General features: G+C 47.4%; 1 protein-coding gene and 2 non-coding genes across 3 annotated transcripts; all 3 read left to right on the plus strand.

Moving 5' to 3' along the window:
* The first annotated feature begins 682 nt into the window (after positions 1 to 682).
* LOC127305848 (protein PHOSPHATE-INDUCED 1 homolog) lies at positions 683 to 1,895 on the plus strand. The gene has a single exon (XM_051336417.2). It carries the CDS (start codon positions 782 to 784, stop codon positions 1,718 to 1,720), a length of 939 nt encoding a protein of 312 aa, XP_051192377.1. The 5' UTR covers positions 683 to 781; the 3' UTR covers positions 1,721 to 1,895.
* A 6,902-nt stretch (positions 1,896 to 8,797) lies between these two features.
* On the plus strand, positions 8,798 to 8,884 carry TRNAY-GUA (transfer RNA tyrosine (anticodon GUA)). The gene is given in 2 exon segments: positions 8,798 to 8,834; positions 8,849 to 8,884. It is a non-coding gene; the product is annotated as a tRNA-Tyr (tRNA).
* A 2,584-nt stretch (positions 8,885 to 11,468) lies between these two features.
* On the plus strand, positions 11,469 to 11,555 carry TRNAY-GUA (transfer RNA tyrosine (anticodon GUA)). Its single transcript is given in 2 exon segments — positions 11,469 to 11,505; positions 11,520 to 11,555. It is a non-coding gene; the product is annotated as a tRNA-Tyr (tRNA).
* Positions 11,556 to 19,819: the final 8,264 nt, after the last annotated feature.

The raw sequence follows: 19,819 nt of genomic DNA on the forward strand, positions 1-19,819 counted from the left end.
TCTCCCATCCTTGGCCAACCACTGCGCCGCATTCAACCAAGTGCCAGGCTAGCGCCAGTAGCGAGTGCGGCCAACCTGCCGCTGTAGTGCGGCAGTACCCAAGTACTCCTCCGCACAGTACTTCCACATACGACTGTTACGCCATACATCCTACAGGCACCGGGCCCATCTAGCAGTGACGCCCCAACGTACAGAAGAGAAACTCAAACGGCCCAGCCCAGCCCGCCTCCATCTCCCGGACTTTGCCTCTCCCAACGTTCGTATCGTGCTGCCCCCAGCAAGTAAGCAAGCCAGCCGAGCAGCGTAGGAGCTAGTATAATGTAGTTGTTTCAAACGCCTCGAGAAGACAACCCCTGCTTTTACCCACTCCCGCAGCCCCCACTTTACCCCACCCCTCCGCAATCTCCACACTGCCCCCGCCCTCTCGCGCGCGGGCACGGCCCACGCCACGGTCCCCGTGGGACAAAGCCAAGGGGCAGAGCCGTAACTTTCTCGCTTGCTACAGCTGGGAACGAGCAGGAGCACGCCAAATCCAGCTGTCAGTGACCGTTCGGGCGCCCCTCTTTACTTTGGGCCACTCCCATCCCTCACTCGTACGTCACGCGCTCTCAGCTCTATCGGCACCACCACCACCACCACCTTTGCTTTGCTCCACTGTCTCCCCTTGCTATAAAACCCCAGCTCACTCCCCACCACCAATCCACAACCCAAACACACAAGATCCATCTCTACCCAACACAACCAACAGAGTCCCACCGGCACACCACAGCACCGACCAGCAATGGCTTCCTCCTTCTCTTCTACCGCGGCGTCGCTCCTCGTCTGCGCAATGCTGCTGCAGACCTGCCTGGCCACACGGCGGCTCACCGCGCTCGTGCAGGACCCGCCGATGACCATGGAGTACCACAAGGGCGCGCTCCTCACGGGCCGCATCGCCATCAACCTCGTCTGGTACGGCGACTTCACCGCCGCCCAGCGCGCCGCGCTCACCGACTTCCTCGCCTCCCTCTCCTCCACCACCACCACCTCCCCGCCACAGCCCTCCCCCTCCGTCGCCACCTGGTTCAGCACCGCCCGCAAGTACTACGCCACCTCCAAAACACCATTCCCCACCCTCACCATCAACGCCCACGTCCTCGACACCTCCTACTCCCTCGGCAAGCACCTCAAGGAACCCGACCTCGTCACCCTCGCCGCCCGCGGCGGCCGGCGCCGCGCCATCAACGTCGTCCTCACCGCCCCCGACGTCGCCGTCGCCGGGTTCTGCTCCAGCCGCTGCGGCTCCCACGGCGCCTCCCCGCGCTCCCGCGCCGGCCGCTTCGCCTACGTCTGGGTCGGCAACCCCGCCGCGCAGTGCCCCGGCCAGTGCGCCTGGCCCTTCCACCAGCCGCAGTACGGGCCGCAGACCGCCCCCCTCAGCCCGCCCAACGGCGACGTCGGGGTGGATGGTATGGTCGTCTCCCTCGCCTCCATGCTCGTCGGCGCCGTCACCAACCCCTTCGGCAACGGCTTCTTCCAGGGCCCCAAGGAGGCGCCGCTCGAGGCCGCCACCGCCTGCGCGGGGGTCTACGGCAAGGGCGCCTACCCCGGGTTCCCCGGGGAGCTGCTCGTGGATCCCGCCACCGGCGCCAGCTTCAACGCCCACGGCTCGCACGGCCGGAAGTACCTCGTTCCGGCGCTCGTCGACCCGGACACCTCCGCTTGCTCCACCTTGGGGTAGATACGGGTGGTTTCTTTAATGGTGTAGTTATAGGTGCTGCGGTACTGCGTGGAGACCTTTCCACGCGCTAGTCTCTCTCTCTGTGTGCCTGTAGAGGCGTTGAAATGAAATTCTTTCATTTGTTGGATGAAAAAAAAAACAAAATTATTAATGTTATACGGCACTGTTCTGAAAACTGGCACGAATGTTGTTGTTTTGGTTCACGTCTTTGATCATTGACTCGTTGTGTGATTACGGCAAGAGTAATCAGGTCAAGTCTGTTCTATCTTTATCTTCATTAACTAAGACATGATGAAGGTATGTATGTCACTCAGCTCACGTGTGCGCGCGAATCCCAGAAATATGGATGACCTGCTGAAATAAAAATAAAAATAGTATTTTTTCGATAAAGGAATATATTAATATCAAGAGATACCAATTACATCTAGCCTCTGCAACAGCGCACCATCCTAATGATACTACGGAAGCACACAGCCAAAAAAAGTAAAAAGAAAACTAAGAAACAAAAGTCCCGCTATAGTATCTTGGATCAAACAACAGCAATACATCCATCGCCATGACAACCCCTGAATTACAGACTCTCCAAAAAACGACGTCTCCAAGAATGAAACAGTGCTCAAACACCATCGTCGCCCGATCAAAGATTTTTTTTTCACCATGAAGATAGTCCCCACTCTCAAAACAATGCCTTCACCAAGGTCACTGTCAGGCACAACGTTAAGACCAGACCTTGGGTTTTCACCCTCAAAGGTATGACTCTGCGCTTCACATGTGTTGTCGCCCCCACTTTCATATCGCTGCTGTTAAGATTGGACACCAAGCAAACTCCTCAACAGCGTGGAGACTTGAACCTTCCTTAGCTAGTCCTCCCCTCCGGCCTTCATGAAATTCTCCTCTTCCGACTTTCATCATGGATCCATGGTCACTTGATGTCAACACAGAAAAAGAGCTTTGCGCCGCTCCCTCCAGAACCAAATGGTCGGAATAAACGCATGGGTGCGCACGACCGAATACCTCTGATCCAGCAAACTCAAGGCAAAGCACTGTTACATTCGCCGGCGGAACCTTCTGGAACTCAACCCTCCGGCCAGATCACGAGTCCAGGCCTCCGGTAGGTCGTCCTCTTCACGCAAAAGAGGCCCTAGGACCGCCGCCTTCATTCAGGTCGGACCCCCACGTCGGCGACCATCCCGGGCTGGCCAACCCAACCCTCCACCGGCGACACCATCGCCGGCTTCCATGCACCTCCATCTCAAATCCACCACCACCAACCGCAGGCCGACCCTCTCCGACGAAGAAGAGGCTACCTCCTCCGTCGAACCCAAGGCTGCTGCCCCGGGCGCCCTCATGTCGCGGAAGATGCCCGAGATCGCTTCCACGCACGGACGAGAGGCGGGGGTGGATGGCATAGCGCAGACCGAGGGCCTGGCCGCCGCCCACCACCAGCCCCTACCGGAGTGCTACGGGAAGCCGACGAGAGGAGGGAGACCGCAGCGCCGCCCATCCCAACCACATCGGTCGGTCCGCCAGGGGAGAGCCGACGGGAGGAGGGCCGCCACCGTCGTCGCCCATCCCACGCGCGTCTGCTCCGTTCTCCACGCAGCGACGAGGAAGGGCCCCCGCCGCCGCCACACCCCGAGGGACTTTGCCCTGACGGCGCTAACGGCGGCGGCGGAGGGTGGTGTGCGGGAGAAGTTAGGGTGGGGCGGCGGCGGAGGATGAAAACGACTCTGGACGCATTGTTAGGCAAAAGAAATACTTTCTCTGCCCTCGTGAATGGGACATGCGCGAGCATGTCTTCGCTCTGTATTCGCGAGCGGAATCCAGTTGCTCCTCTCGAAATAAATTCCTGTCGCTTGCTCATGGTTGTGGGCAACCAAAATCAGCTAAAGGTGAATAAATCTAATTATTTTTTTGCTTAAAATTATAGTTTAAAATAGCGGGCTATAGCTTACACCATTGGCAATCTTAGAAGCTTCAAAAGACTATAGCTGGGAAATCTACATAATGATTTTGCGAAATATTAAAAGTAATTAAAATTTGATCGGTAGTATATATATAATAATAATAATCGCATTAGAGATACGAATAACCAGGACATAGTTACATCCACATTTATCATTAAATAGCAGCAAGTCAGGATATAATTATGTCAAATATTATATAACCAACAAAATTACAAAAACATGTAACAACAAGTTATGGAACAAAACTTTGGCAAGAAATTAGGCTGATAGAAATTTTTAGACCAAATTTGTTTAGAACCGCTCAGATGGAAGATAGCGGGTACAAGGCTAAAGTGGAGCTAAGTTGTCATAGCCGGACTATTAGCTGCTATTTTCGTGTTAACCTTTAAAAATCTTAGCCGTAGTCCGAGACCTCTCGAAAAGCTATATCACAGCTATAGCAGGCTATTTGAAACTTTACTCAAAACCACTTTGCATGTTTACGAGACATCATTCATGAATAGGGTGTCTACGGAAAAATGACCTACTCCTTCTTATTAGGAAGTACTTAATATATTGGTTCGTGCTGCCACATCGATCGAGCAGCTTGCGCTCGTCGGGTTGACTGGGGTTGCTTCGATCGGGCCTAACAACCCTCTAGTTTCATCCATTCAAAGGTCCGAAAGTTTACATATTGCTCTTCAGAACGTGATCGGTATGATATGATACGTACATGTGTCAATTTGCGCACCAAAACAGAAAAAAGCCTTAACAGGTCTTGGCCCAATAGATGCCACAGGCCTAGCAAATAGGCCCTAGACCACAAACCATCATTTGGTAACGGGGAAGTGGACGATACTGATCTACCCTAACCCTCGTCCATTTGAACCTCGATGGGTGGGGTTCCACTGCCGATCTTCAGTTGACGCAACTCCGGCGACATATCAGCTACAACCCATACCGTCGGCATGCTTAGCTAGATCTCTACCTTCCCTTCCTTTGTCGTCTGATATATCTCAAATGAATCTACTTTTTCAAGTACTTTGCTCGATGATTTGCCTGGGAATCTTACTATACTTAGATAAGACTGATGAATATGACGTTGTTTTTAGCAATAGTTTTCTTTCTGTATGTTTTGCCTTGAAATAAAATCGTGAAAAAATACCAAGCATGTTTTTCACCAACCTGGAGCTTTGGAATCACACGAGAGGGGCCATGAGGCCCAAACGAGCACAGGTGGTGCGCCCCCTTCTACTGGGCGTGCAACCCATGCCCTTTCGGTCCTAGAGCATCGTCTCGGCCTCTCCATTGACGTACCCCTACATATACCTGAAAAACCTAGGTATCCAGAGACACAGACCCTTTTGCGAAATAGAGCGCCACCACATCCACAATCTTTGTTTCCGGGTTGGATTGGTCATGCTCTCCACGTCGGGGAGGGGGATTTCGAGGTATTCTCCACCATCAGCGCCACCAATGTCATCACCAATAATCATGTGCTCACTCTCTATCATCATGTGCGAGTGGTTCTCTGTAGGCATGTGAGGTGGAAGGGGATTGAATGAGATTGATCACCAATAATTCATTTGGTTCGTATGCATAACTATATTTGGATCACACACCTACGCATAACTGAATTAGAAATGAATGCCATGTTATTAGGATTACATTATATGATATATATCATTCATGCAACACCCCGCTATCACCTACTTCTTTAGCCACTAAAAGTTACACATCACTACTTCCGGTGATAACTGGAAATCTGCTGCTATTGTTTTACTGCTTGGAATCAAATGTTATAAATCACCATTTGATTTGTGAGTTTATTGATATATAGGTGTGGTTGATAGTGATGTCTCAATTGCTAAAGTCTTGTTGATATTCTTGTGTTCGCCTTGTGTCAAACTATAAATTTGGGTAATACTTCCCATCGAAGATTTCAACGATCCTCTATACTTTTGGGCATTACGCCCCCTACCCCTGCCACTAAATTATCCCGGCCCCCTTTACCTCGGCGATGTCGTCCTCGCTCGTCAATGAAGAGGTTGACAGGGCCGCTGCCCACATTCAACACAAAGTGAGGGCGGACGTAACTAGCAATGTCGATTTCATCGAGACAGCATGAGATGTGCTTTCTAAAAATACACTTAGATTTAGATGAATGGTTGGAGAACATGACGAGGACACAACTTCCATTCCACAACATTTTTAATGGGAGGGGGCCACTGCCCCCCCCCCCCCTCCCCGCGGATTATCTCATTAATATTGACCGAGACATGTGTCCCACTTCATCTTCCTGATCATGCGATTATAGATACAAGACCACATTATCCTCCTGAATGTCAATGTTCATTACCCTCTGAACTAATCAGTTATTGGATCGGAAAATAACCATGTACACCCTAAATTGGTGTTACATGCATTAAAGAATGTATTAGTGTTCATTTTACGGGTTGTGCCTCAATGGTATAATAATTCATGACCTGGGCAACTTAGTTAGGCTTTTGGAGACCACACTTGGTGACAACTACCCTGTTGTATGTTGGGATAGCCTAAAAAAAACATTAGTTTCTTGTAGAAAATTGACTTCTCAATGAAAGACTTGACTATGCCACTGCCCACATCAAAAAAAAATGCAGATCAACATGACTAGCAATGTCGACTTAACCGAGATAGCACCATAGGCATTTTCATTAAATAAAGGTGATCACGGAGGGAATTAAGCTATAACCCTTTTGGCATCACAATCCGTACCCAAATATGTTAAAAAAATCGGTATCCAAATTAAATTAAGCTATAACCCATTTGGCATCATTATATGTATAGAAATTTGGTAGGCATTCCTTCCCACATCACCATTTCCACCAGTTAGAGGCACATATCGTTGCAACCGAAAATGGCAGGGCTTTGTGTCTTATCCAAACATCACCGAATGACCTAACTCGAAAATATCTAACAATACAGGCCCCTAGAAGACAAATATTTTGATCCTTTAGATTAGAGAGACCATGGACTCCATGATCCTTTACATATGGATTGATTGCCATAGGAGAAATGCAGTTCCTTTAAACACATTCTGCAATTTTCTATCCAAAATTTTATTAGCCTAAGAGAACATTAATGAATTTTTAAACAATAAACCGTACAAATATGTATGCCACCTTAGCAAGCCTACACCCATACGGTAGAAAATTTGCACTCACCTGGCTTTTACTTAACATCTTATCAACAAATGGTTGAATCCCTCTTATAAGTTTATCGTAATAGAGGAAGTTTCGTATGTATGTGATTGGAAATTTTCATAAACTATATTAGAAAATCTCCAAGGGGATGTACCTCAATTTTATTTAATAATTATTACTTCCCCAAGAAAACCAAGTGGCACAATGAATCATAAAGGATTAATATGGTACTTTTATTGCATGGAAAAAAGAAGAAGAACTTGAGAAAAAGTATAGTACAACTTGATAGAGGAAAGGATCTCAGATCCTACTCTTCCATGGCGAGATGTCGAGGATCACGGCGGCCAGGGAGGCGGCCATGGAGGAGCGCACCGACGCATTGGTCACGGAGGCAGTTAGAGCGTTGTTTGTGGTGACTTTGAGTGCAATAACCACATTTGTCACAAACATGGCCCTGGCAACACCTCCAGGGGATGTGGAGACAACCAAGGTTGCGGCAACACATACCAGATGGCATTGCTTGGAGCATCTCCACCGGCGCACAACTCTCAGGTTGTTCGGCGGCAATAGCAGCAGCTGATTCTGACAAACATGTTGCGCGTTCGCCATCCTTTCTTCGTTGTGCCTCGGCGCGGCGGCTCAAAGCCAGGCAAGAGGAGGAACATCAACCGGCATCGTGAAGCCGGCGCAATGCTGCTTGACGCCGACTACTTCAACGACGACGCAACCTCATTCGCCGAAGGAATTTCGGTGCCGGTTTATGATGAACAAGGAGCTGTTCTTGAAGATTATCCACGGCGCCAGGGAGTAGAACAAGTACTTCATGGCCAATCAAGATTGCATAGGTTTGTGAGGCTTCACCTCAATTCAGAAGTGCACTGCTACAATGCGCTGTCTTGCATACGGAGCTCCTCCAGAAAAAAAAAATTTGGAGGCCGCCGTTAGGGAGCCGTCGGTGTGGGAACAGCCTCCCCAAATGGAGGATGCACTGCCGTCGTCCTCCAAACGTAGGTGCCAACGCCCATACCTATTTAAAAGCTGCCGGTGGAGATGCTCTTAGTTTGCCCTTGGCGGGCAATTTGACTGGCGTGTGCACCATGGCTTGGCATGCAAACTCAAGCCTGCCAGGTGACATTGCTTAGTTTGTCCTTGGCTTTAGCTGCACACCATTTCCATCATCGCCGTACTCTGCTGCACACTCTCCTCATGGCACCACGCTGCGACGATCCAAACCACCATGGGCAACGGCGCAACGCTGCGCACCACCAGACACCGGCAGCGGTCAGAGTGGATTATGGACAACGAAGCCTCCTCTCACGTGGTCGGTAAGGCGAATAACTTGACCGCCTCTCGCTATTCTTTTTTAAATCATTTATCGTTATATTTTTGTTGGTAATGTGTCTACCTAATACGGCAATAATCGAGTGTAACATTTTCGACCTTTTCTACATCATTAACTAAGACATGAAGGTCAATATGCCTTGGTCACACACGTGCTTACCTCGAGCTAAAACAAGAAATAAGCGTTGTTGTCAGGCAGAATACTTAAATACTTGGTGTGCCCTTGAGGACTGGGAAATGCCCAGAGCATGTCCTCGCTGTGCCTGTGTCCGCGCCAGGGGAATCCTATAGCTCCTCTCGAAAAGGAATCCTATTTGCAACTGGCGAGGTCAAAAAATAGATGAGAAGGTAGTAACACGTATGGATTCAGAGCGATGAAACTGCAGTATGACACAATCGGTAAAACTCGTGCACCGCATGGACAAGTGCGACATGAACCGGCTGCGTGGCACTCTGGTCTGGTGCTGCACGATATCGATGGACATGGATGCCGTCGAAGCAAATTTTGGCATGCCCTGCTTGTCACGCTACGACTATCAAGACCGGGCCATCAAACTACGAGGCATTCTCATTAAGTACGTAGCTGTGTCACTAATACACACAAACCGACCTTAGCTCAGTTGGTAGAGCGGAGGACTGTAGTGCGTGCAGATTAAATCCTTAGGTCGCTGGTTCGAATCCGGCAGGTCGGATTTTCGTTTTTGCACGTAGTTTTTACGGTAGCAGCAAAAATGGGAAGAAACAAAATCAGGGCAGCGGCCCCTCGATGTTGGCTTAAGGTTACAAGGCCGCCATACGAATGAAAAGGCAAGGCCCATCAAAAGTATTGCTTATAAATTTTTCCGTCAGTTGATTGGGCTCGGGGGAGCTCCTATTGCACGCCCGACGCGGCACGGGAGCTCCTATACGCCACCCCGTGCGGTGCTCGTACAAATTTTGAATCTATATAAAATTTAAATTTGAACAAACTTTACAAATGAACAATTTTCAATTTTGAACAAAATTCAAATCTAAAAGGCGAAAACACCGCAAATAAACATGAGAAAAAACAGAAAAGAAAAAAAGGAAAACGAGTGAACCAGAAGGACCGAAACTGAAGTTTCTAGAAACTTCTAGAAACCGGAAAACACAAAATGGTAATGCTCTCCCGCTAGGTGGGGCTGTGGCCATACGCCAGCGTGCACTATTCGTGCATGCTATGAGCGTGCAATATACGTAACGTCTGGTTGGGCCCCGACCATTTACTATCTGTAGCAGCTGCCACATGGACGATCCTATAAGTTTGAAAATACGTCTTTACCTAAACTAGTATACCGCCTAAGACAGCCGCCGCCTCATCTAAACAAACCCTAGCCACCTCCACTTCAGCCTCCTCCATAGATTGGTTCCCCTTCCTCCGGTCTGCTTCGCCGGCATAGGGAGGAGCGGGGAACCCAATCTATGCGTGGATCTTTCAGTAAAAGTAGTGTTTTCAGTATTTTATGTTAGGGTTTTGGTAACCGTCTTCTTGTTGGTTTACCCGCAATGGAGATGACATTATCTGCAATAAGTGATCCTCAGTCTTTCGTTCGACGACGAGATCACCTTCCCGACGTCAATGATGGTGCTAAAAGATTACAATTTTCTAGGTATGCGCTCATATCTTGTTTCGCTAAATCGATTTTGGATCTTTTTCCATGGTTGCAGAGAGAGGATTATCCTCGCAGTTTTTGTTCCGACTACTACGTTCTCGACAATGGTGATTCGTACTATCAGCTCTCCAGCAACGTCGACAATGCTAGTCGGTTGTTATTCACTGATGACATACTAGTGCTGGTATTCTTGTCGATATTGATTGACTACTTTAATGGTTGCGCGCGTACACACAACCTTAGCATTGCGGCTCAAATTAAAATTATGGAAGAACCTTCATTGATATTTACAGGTCTATGGTTTGTTATCTATCTTTGTCTGTCTTCGGAACAGTACAAGAGTATGTCTTAGAAGATGAAAATAGTTTGAAGACCTCGAAAATTTGCTAGTATCTTTTAGACTTTATTTTGTAATTTTTAGAAACAGCTTATTTATCTCTACCATGTACTATTTGTTACAATAAATATATGTGGTATTGATCGCCAAAAAAAAGCCCACGGTCGAGAAGTGCTACACATTAGAGCCCATTTTGAATTAAAAGTTTAAAATTTAGCTTTAAAGTTTTAAAATGTTCAAAAAAAGGACGTAGTCAACTATATCCAGGTTTTAGAGGTACATGTACTAGTTTTGGAAGTCCATCACGAGCCCTTTTTGAATTAAATGTTTAAAACTTAGCTCTAAAGTTTTAAAAAGTTCAAAAAAACTGGTGGTACTCAACTATATCCAGGTTTTAGAAGTACATGTACTAGTTTTGGAAGTGCGGAAAATCCATCACAATCTATCGACATGGGATCAAATTTTGCATAGCTTGACACAGAGAACGCAATCATAAAACGGTTCGTAATTAGGACAACTGGTTATAAATATATTTTGTTTTGATTTTTATTTACGCTAGAAAAACAAAAAAATTATGGTATTCTCATACTCTCTTTCTCAGTCTCAGCCCCACTTTGCTTCTGCTTGCGGCGAGTGGCAAGTTGAGAGGCACCCCATTGGAGCCATGCAAAAAGGAGAATGCGACACTTGGCGCGAGTGCATCGTGTTGGAAGAGATCTTCGAAGAGGTTGGGTTTTTTTTTATAGGGATTTCACTCTAAATTGCCATCAATCTCCATCAAAACGTACAATTTCCTAAAGAAAAGTCTCTATTGCGATATTTCCACAAAAGTGCACAAAGTCCTAATGTAGAAGAACAAGACTACACTGTAAAAATGATTCATTCTCCTAGCGGCGGCAAAATGGAACCCAAAAAAAACATATGTTTTCTCCCGTGACAACGTCTAAGATTGCAAGTCTCCCAAGTCGACCGATTTTCGAGAGGATATGTGCAAAAAAGGAATGATGGAAAGCATATAAATCTTAGGCGTTGGGAGAGAATCAATAATTCCATATCACTTGCTACAAAAATCATGTCAATGTCCACCCCTCGCCTGGTACCAAATCTTATGCAAGTTGAGCTAGTATTAAGGGCGAAGAAAAAGCAGGGCAATCTCCCTCTCTTTCTTCTTTCACACATACAGTATGGCTGGACATTTCGTCCACCAGGTATCCTGGAAACACTTTTCAGGCTTTGGTTTAGCTGCCACTGCTGCTCTGATTTCGCTCTGGTCTATTTGACGGGAAGAAATGAAACCGAGTACACAAACCGACCTTAGCTCAGTTGGTAGAGCGGAGGACTGTAGTGCTTGCAGATTAAATCCTTAGGTCGCTGGTTCGAATCCGGCAGGTCGGAATTATTTTTTGTTGCACGACTTATTGAGTTAACAGCAAATTTGAAGGCAAAACAATTGAAGAAACAGAATCAGCGCCAATGTTACAAGCCCGCCATACGAATGAAAAGGTGGCCCATCGAAAGTTTTGCTTATAAATATTTCCGTCATTTGATTGGGCTGGGCCCAGTCCATTTACCGTCCAGGGACAAGCCTGTAATAAGTTTATAAATATTTCGTTTCCTACACAGATAAGGGCCATTTCTATCAACCACCGCCCTAAATTGACATCAAACTCTATGGACTCATTTTAGTAGTACAAAAAAAATCTCCATCGAGACATTCCGGCAAAGGCACAAAATCCTAACATAGAACAACAAAGGTACACTGCTCTCACCGGCTGCGGCGAAAGGAACAAAAACAAAAGTTTTCTCTGAGACTTTGACGACAGCTAAGGTCAGTCTCCCAATTCAAACTATTTTCGAGAGAATTTTTGAAATATAAAGGGAAGCATAGAAATACTCCTCTTTTAGAGTTAGTCTAACATGTATTGTTTACTTTTTGATCTTCGCTAGGCTCTAACTGAATATGAATTCATGGTAGAGCGTCGAGATGCATAAGGTGAAGCTAGATGTGGCGACTCGGAAAACTCAACTTTTTTGATATTTTCAGTCAATCAATAGACCAATATCATTTGATCAAATATGTCACGTCAATCTCCACCCCTTGCATGGCACCAAATCTTATACTCCAGGGATTAAGTGCCAAGAAAAATCCTATCAATCTCACTCTCTTCTTCTTGCACACATACATCACCAAAGGTGGAGGGCACGGAGGGTGCTCGGCTGCGCCGCGTTGGGGCGGAGGTTGCTTGGGCGCGGGTGCCTGGGGCGCATATGCCGGAGTGGGGAGGATTGGACGGTGCTGCAACGACCAAGGCGAGGAGCTGGCGGCGGCCTATTGTTCAGATGGCTTGCCGGCCGAGCGCAGGGCTCGATCTAGGATGTGAAAAGCTTATATCGTTGGCTTGACGGAGCTTGTGACGGTGGCATCCACAGCGTGTTGGCCGCTATGAATTTTGCGAGGGGGACGCCCTTGGTAGTTGTCCTTGGTTGTTGTGGCTCTGCAATGGCATCCGTCGCCTCCATTGCGCAGGCGGCGGACAACAACATGGGTCCTTCTTATCTGCATCAAATAAAGGTGGCCTGGCCCTGCCGATATTTGAGCACCAATACGTCGATCTACCGTTTGTCGGCGTCCTCGGTCTGGCCCCGTCAAGTTCTGGCTTCTCTTGGAGATATTTGCGGTTTAGGCAGGACGCTACTGGATATCTAACGTTGAATCGAGGCGGTCGTGTGCGCCCTTATCCTTAGCTAGAGTGGCTTCATTGGGCGATGCGCAAAGCTTCGCCTTTTTTTAGATTTCCATGAGACTAACACAGGTAGAGAAAGTCATGGTGTGTGTGATCGAAGATTTGTAATGATGGAGAGGGTACTAGTTACGAGTTCTCTGCGTGTTGGGTGTTTGGCGACTTGCAGGAGCAATCTTGGCACGCGAGGCTGGCATCACAAGTGGACTGCATTCTTGGTGGTGCTACTCGACTACCGAGGCACGATTTGCTCGGTGAAAATCTAAGGTCTGATCTTCATTGGTTGTACCAGTGGCTTTGAAGGCATTGTTTTGGAAACTGAAACTTTCTCCGGGATGAAACCATAGATCTATAAGCTGGCCATGACATTGTTTGTGCATTGTTTCCTCTTGGAGGCGTTGGTTTTGAACGGTCTCGTTCGTTGTATGGGTATTATGTGTGGTGGTGGTTAGAGTGCTACTGTTGCAAGTAGTCTATAATCGCGACATGGTCTTGTTTTCATTTTCTTTTAGCTGTGTGCATTCTAGTGTAATTGGTATCTTTGTGGTATAAATTTTTTTTTAATTAAGAAAATACAGTACGTCAGGACATTTTTGTGGACCAATCTGCACCGCTTAGCCAGCGGTGGTGTCCTGAAAACAGTTTTGAGCCATTGGCTTGGCTGCTACTGCTGCTCTGATTTTGCTCTGCTCCATTTCATGGGGAGAAAGGAAACTGTGTCCAGAAGGAACATAATCGATCCAGTCTCCAGGCTCTGCCGCGGGTCATCATTTGTGATGCAGAAGTAGTGACGCTAGCTGGGCTGTGTCAGTGTGGGTGACCTGGATGGTGGTAATGGATGTGAAAGAATTATGATTACGGAATTGCTAAATTTCAGCTAACCGAGACGTAGCTTATATCTCAGTCACGTGCTCTAGCGTTAGATTTTATTTCTGCTTAAAGATTCATGTTAGTACTTTATTTAAGCTTGCATTAAAACACATTAATGTAATTCGACTAAGATATAAGTTAAGTCTCAGCGTTAGATATAAATCCAAATGTTCACCGAACTGATTCGCCCTCCCTTCAAGTTTCAGTTATACGCAAAGATGTTAGTACTTTATGTGGGTCTTGGCCTCAAAATAAGTTAGTTTCAGAAATGGTCTGGTTTCTTCTAGTTGGGTATTGCGATCACCATGCAGATTTACGCAAAGTCGCTTCAGAAATGGTGCACAACTGAAGATGATGACGAGAAATGAGAAAACAGCAGACTGCCAAGGACAACACAGCCATCGCCCATTAGACCCGGCTCTCTGTCACTTTCCCGTATGATTTTCTTTGATAACGCGTAATTTTTTTACCAAGTTAGGGTCCTTGTTTTTTTTGAAAATACCAAGATAGGGTCCTAGTACGTCCCCACTGCCGACCATCTCCGTACCACTAGACTGTTAGCCGGTTACTTTAGCATAACAAGTTTTTTTTTCTTGTGAAAACATCACAGCTTTTCAAACTGAGAAAAGTCTGCTGACGCTGTTGGTGATGATGATCACCCGTCATTACAGTCAAATCACCATCCGTTTAATTATTCACTCGGCTCGGCAGGGGGCGATTTACACAAAAATAACCCTTTGTTGCAACTATAGCACAGACTGATCCTCCGGACAAACTATTTCACTCATCTAACCCTAACCCTTTTGTGTGGCGCCGAGGGGCGCCACACATGGCAGTGTGGCGCCCCTTCCATGGGCGCCACTCTCCCAGCCGATGTGGCGCCGTCGACGATGAGTTGGTGCGCCGATCCGACGTGGCAGGATGTGTGGCGCCCATGGGAGGGGCGCCACACTACTCTTTATATATAATGTCTATCAAGAGATAATAGAAGATTGTGGTAGCTCCATTGGATGAAGCCTTTGCTTCCCAGTCCCGGTCATGAGTTCGAACCTTCACACCACCCGAATTTATTTTTATTTTTAAAAATTATGCTAGACATTGTAGTATGTTTAAAACATGAAATCTAGCCTCGTACTGTTTTGTAGAGTTTTTTTTATCTTCTCTTGCTTGCAAATCGATCCGTTAATAGTAGCTAACGCCTGGTACAGTTCGTCAAATCGGTGTGTTTTCTTGTTGTGCAGTGGAATAGTTGATCGAGAGTTGGAGCTTACATCTTGCTCGGTGAATATAAAGTTGTCGTGGAAGATGACCGGGCAGCTACTATTCACTTAGGTCCAACAAAAAAGTCAGCGCCAAGTGCACATAATGCTCTTAAATTTTGTGAAATTGCCTTTTCTCACCTCAACTTAGATCAGTTATCCTTCCTGCATGGTTCTGTACTCCTGTAGGTAGCAAAGCTTGTACTGAACTTCTTGAGCATGAAATCAACCCCATACTGCAGTTTCTGTCCATGAGGTCCATTTATATGAAAAATAGTGCAAGTGATCGACAACTGATCATTATGATGAAAAGTGCAATAAGTAATGTAGCTTTTCGTTAGCAAGTGAGTGGCACACAAATATGCTGGTCTACTCTTCTTATGGGCTCCAACTATAGTATTATGATACTATCTGATCAGCTAAACTAAATGCACTTATGTGTCCCTATGTTTTTGTAAATTCCATTTCACCTTACATGTCCTGTCTACTGACTTTGCATTCACATGTTTCTCTTAACTGTGGTTGCTGCATTATAACTTCTATGATGAGCACAGTTCATGTAGGGAGCTCGGAGTTTCTTATCAACTTTGACAGCAATCATTTCAATGACTTTGAGACGTTAAATCCTCTTAACATATAGTCTTTCAGTTAATCTCCTGCACTCCTGCTACAGTGTAAGCTAATTTAGAATCTGAAACCCAAGGTGCTTTACATAAACAGTGTAAATTTGAGGTTTTATTTACAAATATGAGCTTTAGAATATCATGTTAGATAATTTTTTTATGTCCTCAAGTAGTAGTCATTGAATTTTTACACAAGGACCCATACTTCACGAAGTCCACTGCCTGTTTCTGCTTATTTTCCTACCTAGTAGGAATGTTTGTTCTATTAAAGCAACTTTATAGCTCTGTTCTGCCTACAGATCAACTTCTGCAACATAATTTCAGTTAATTTGTGATGCTATGTGTGTGAGCTCTAAAAGGTGGATTCACTTAGGCATCAGTTGTTCTTTTCTTGTATGTATTTGGAAATTGGAATGCCTCACAGCTCTTGCATCTGTAAATGAAAAATGTATTTACATTAGTGATGGGGGGTCAACTCCCTAAATGCATAAAAGGAATTCTACTACAGCTGCGGCCTACATAAATTAAGAATTATTTTATGCATAGTCTGGTGCTTGTGGTTGTTGTCTGTAACTCTTAAGTCACTAGATAGAGTCACCTAATTTTCTTTTATTTAAGTACTTAAGACAATTCTTCCTTCCTCTCAGGTTTTCATAAATAGCTTGGATAAGCCATATTGGGCGGTTTGATGTCAAGGTGGAAGGATAGGGTGAGGTATCGATACATTGTAAGTTTAGATGATGGAGCCCATCCTTTTACACAAAGCCACAGTTTCTATTATCTTTTGACAGACATTATATATAAAGAGTAGTGTGGCGCCCCTCCCATGGACGCCACACATCCTGCCACGTCGGATCGGCGCACCAGCTCAGCGTCGATGGCGCTACGTCGGCTGGGAGAGTGGTGTCGCAGACACGGGCGCCACACTGCCATGTGTGGCGCCCATGAGAGGGACGCCACACAAAAGGGTTAGATGGATGAAATAGTTTGTCCGGAGGGTCAGTCTGTGCTATAGTTGCAACAAAGGGTTATTTTTGTGTAAATCGCCTCGGCAGGGCAGGTGACCGACTCTACTGTAATGCAGGTCGTGTGATCGCACAGTGTAAAGCTGGGCTTAACAGAGCGTCTCCTTGTCTCATTTGGAAAAACAAGAAGCGGCTCCGTTCGATGGGAGGAGGATTCCTTTTTGGCATGTGAGCTGTTGGTGATGATCGATAGCACGGCACAGGGCCCAAGTCCCCATCGATGGCGTTGTGTTTTGCTGTAGCGTGCACACCTCCGCTCCCCTGTTGTCCATCCGGTTCTTTTCTCACTTTTAGCGGTTGGTGAAACTGTCAAACGAACATTGCTAGCTACCTCTCCCACGAACCCAGGAGACCGATTAGTTGCTCACAGCGCTTTCATGTATTTGGGAAATTTGATTTCGTAGAGGGTGTGTGTGGAAATGCAACATCTAATTCACGTTGTGCAATTTGTTTGGTAGCCAACAATTTTTACCGGACATCATTGGTGAAGAAAAATCCCCATTGTTTGGTTGCTCAGAAATCGAGTTTTGTGAAATTGACGGGCTTTTTGTTACATCATGTTTCCAGATACCATAACCTTGTAGCCTTTTTGATGAGCTTACTCAGTTGACAAACAATGCTCACAAGGTGTTCAACGTAGTAACAAATGAGACGGCAACAATTGTATATCGCATAATCAACCATGCTAACATAGTTCTAGTAGAGATCAAAGTTATGATCGACATGTTGAAGTTATGACCTTACCACCATCCAATCTTCGGCGGGCCACTAGTCCTCCTTGGACTTCCACTTGGGGCCTCGGCTTGCTCTGTCCTCCTCCTCCCGACAATGGCGCCAGCTAGGGGTGGGGGATGGCTCTTCCATTTCATCCTTCTCGTACGCTTCCTCCTCTTGTTCATCCTCGCCGTAGGCCTCGGCGTTCTCTTGTGTAAACGTGGCGGCGAGCTAGTATAGGCAAGGTTGAGGTCGGTATTGAACCTAGCGCGAGGAGCTTGATCGACAGCGACACATTCCTCGATGGGCTCCAGGGAGTTGAGGTTCAAAGTGTGAGCTGATCGTTGTCGGGGTACTCACACGAGGGTGAGAACCTCGACCTTGGCGTCTCATGCCCGTGGCCCTTGGGGGAACATTTCCAGAGAGAATAGCGAGATGGTTTTCGGCGACACGCTCCCTTGGCTCCCCCAAACGTCGGGGCAGTGCTGGCCAGCATGAGATAGAAGTACTACCCTCTTCTTCGCTAACTTTGCTTTGATCATCTTCACATGGGCCTGCCTCACCCTGGCTGTTAGTCAAGAGCACCACCCGGCGTGCGACATCCGCCGCCCACTCGACGTTAGTCATGACAGGCAGACGTTGCTTTGGTATCCTCAACTTCTTCAGTGGCGCGCTCGTCGAAGGGAGGGCGAGGAACTTCTTCAGCAGCATCGCGGGCACGACACGACGGATGAGGTGAAATGGCAGTAGTGGTGGCGGAGTGGCAGGGGAAAATGGGCAATATGGGAGAAGAGAGAGAAATTTTCATCTATCTCCCAAACAGAGCTAGCCCGCCAGCATTTTAGCTATCTGGTGCTCCCGCTCACTCCCCATAGGCTGGCTATGGTCTCAAGGCGCTAGATAGGAAACTAAGGGCATCTTCAGCAGGCGACTCAAATGGTACTGGGCTGTCTGAAACTTCTGCATGGACAAACAGACAACCCGTACACGTTCCAGCGGTACGACCCAAACGAACTGACTCGAGCAGAATGACCCATTTGTGCCCCAAGTTTGGGTCGTCGATGCGTCGGGCCGGACAACGAGCATGTCCTCCCTTGTCCTCTCTTTGGCCAACCCGGGTCCTCTCGCTAGTGGGACGAAGGCCATTGAGAAGGCGTCCTATGTCCCAAACCCTTGCCCGCCTTCTCCGTCGTCACCCCCAGGCAGCACCGTCGTCTGCGATTTCGGTTGCCGTTGGCTTCAGCCCGTGGTAGCTATCGATTGCCGGGTAGCGCAGCAAGTACGCCGACTGTTGCTGCCGACTACACCATCGACAAACTTTTCTGGTCGACAGCTGCCTTCCCCGTCATCGTCGACTACTCCCCATGTCGAGGAAGGACGCGAACCTCGCGCGTTGCCGGAGTTGCCTGCGCAACTTCCTCCATGCCACCGGGCAGAGTAGTAAATCTTTTGCGGACGCAAGCTTGGCCGGCTTGCTCGGTTGTGTGTGATTGTGAACTATTCTTGTTTGAACAATATTTACTTTTCTACAAATTAAATTGCCTTGTTCATAAAATTACTATTTGAAAGGCAATGGCCAACTAGCCAGGTCTGGTCAAAGCAAGCACGAACCATGGGTCGCGTCGTTGTGCGTGCTGTCCTAGCAGGCCGAACAAGCACCACCAAACTGTCCGCTGACCGTCCCAAACAAATAGAAACAAGCTGTTTAGGTCAGCGTTTTGGATCGACCCCCGCTGAAGATGCCTACACCGCGTTAGATGAAACTACATTGTGTGGAGTGAGCGAGATTTTCTGGTCCGACACCGCATAGGGCATTTGAGAGGCCTATGGGGACGTTTGGAGATGCTCTAGGCTGCATCTTCGCAAAACAATTGTCTGTCTCGCATACATCGTCAAAGAATATCGACGTAGGCTTCAAAGTGAGAGCCCAGGGGTCTCTGAGCTGTCGTCGGAACACCGCCGGAGGAAGGAAGCCGGGAGGACGAGCCGCGCCAAGGAAGCTCAGGCAGTGACACACCGCATATGAGAGACGAGAGAGGGTACCTGAACCTGAGTGGATGGCCCTGCTCGGTTGGCCAGTAGTTGAATGCCCATTTATTCCCCTGGCCGGTGCAGGAGCATTTAGCAATCTTGGATGCAAGCTTCATATGTGCAGTGCAGGGTGCACCTCACCACAGTGCCGTAGCAAGCCATAAATGAAAAGGTCCAAAGGCATCTCCCTGTGCCTGCACAGAAGCGTGCACGTATACGTCCACGCCTAGCTCGGCCGTATTCCTCACAGGTCGCCACCTCTCAACTCCGTCGGCCGATCGCTCTCCACCACCGCCTGCCGGTACTGCTGGCTCCGAAGGCGAGGCTTCATTTCATTCAGCGGTGGTACAATTTTAAGAAAGGCCCTAAAAACATAAAATTACAGTCAAATCCGTA

This window comes from Lolium perenne, chromosome 6, assembly GCF_019359855.2.
Source record: "Lolium perenne isolate Kyuss_39 chromosome 6, Kyuss_2.0, whole genome shotgun sequence".
In the NCBI taxonomy this organism is placed as follows: domain Eukaryota; kingdom Viridiplantae; phylum Streptophyta; class Magnoliopsida; order Poales; family Poaceae; genus Lolium; species Lolium perenne.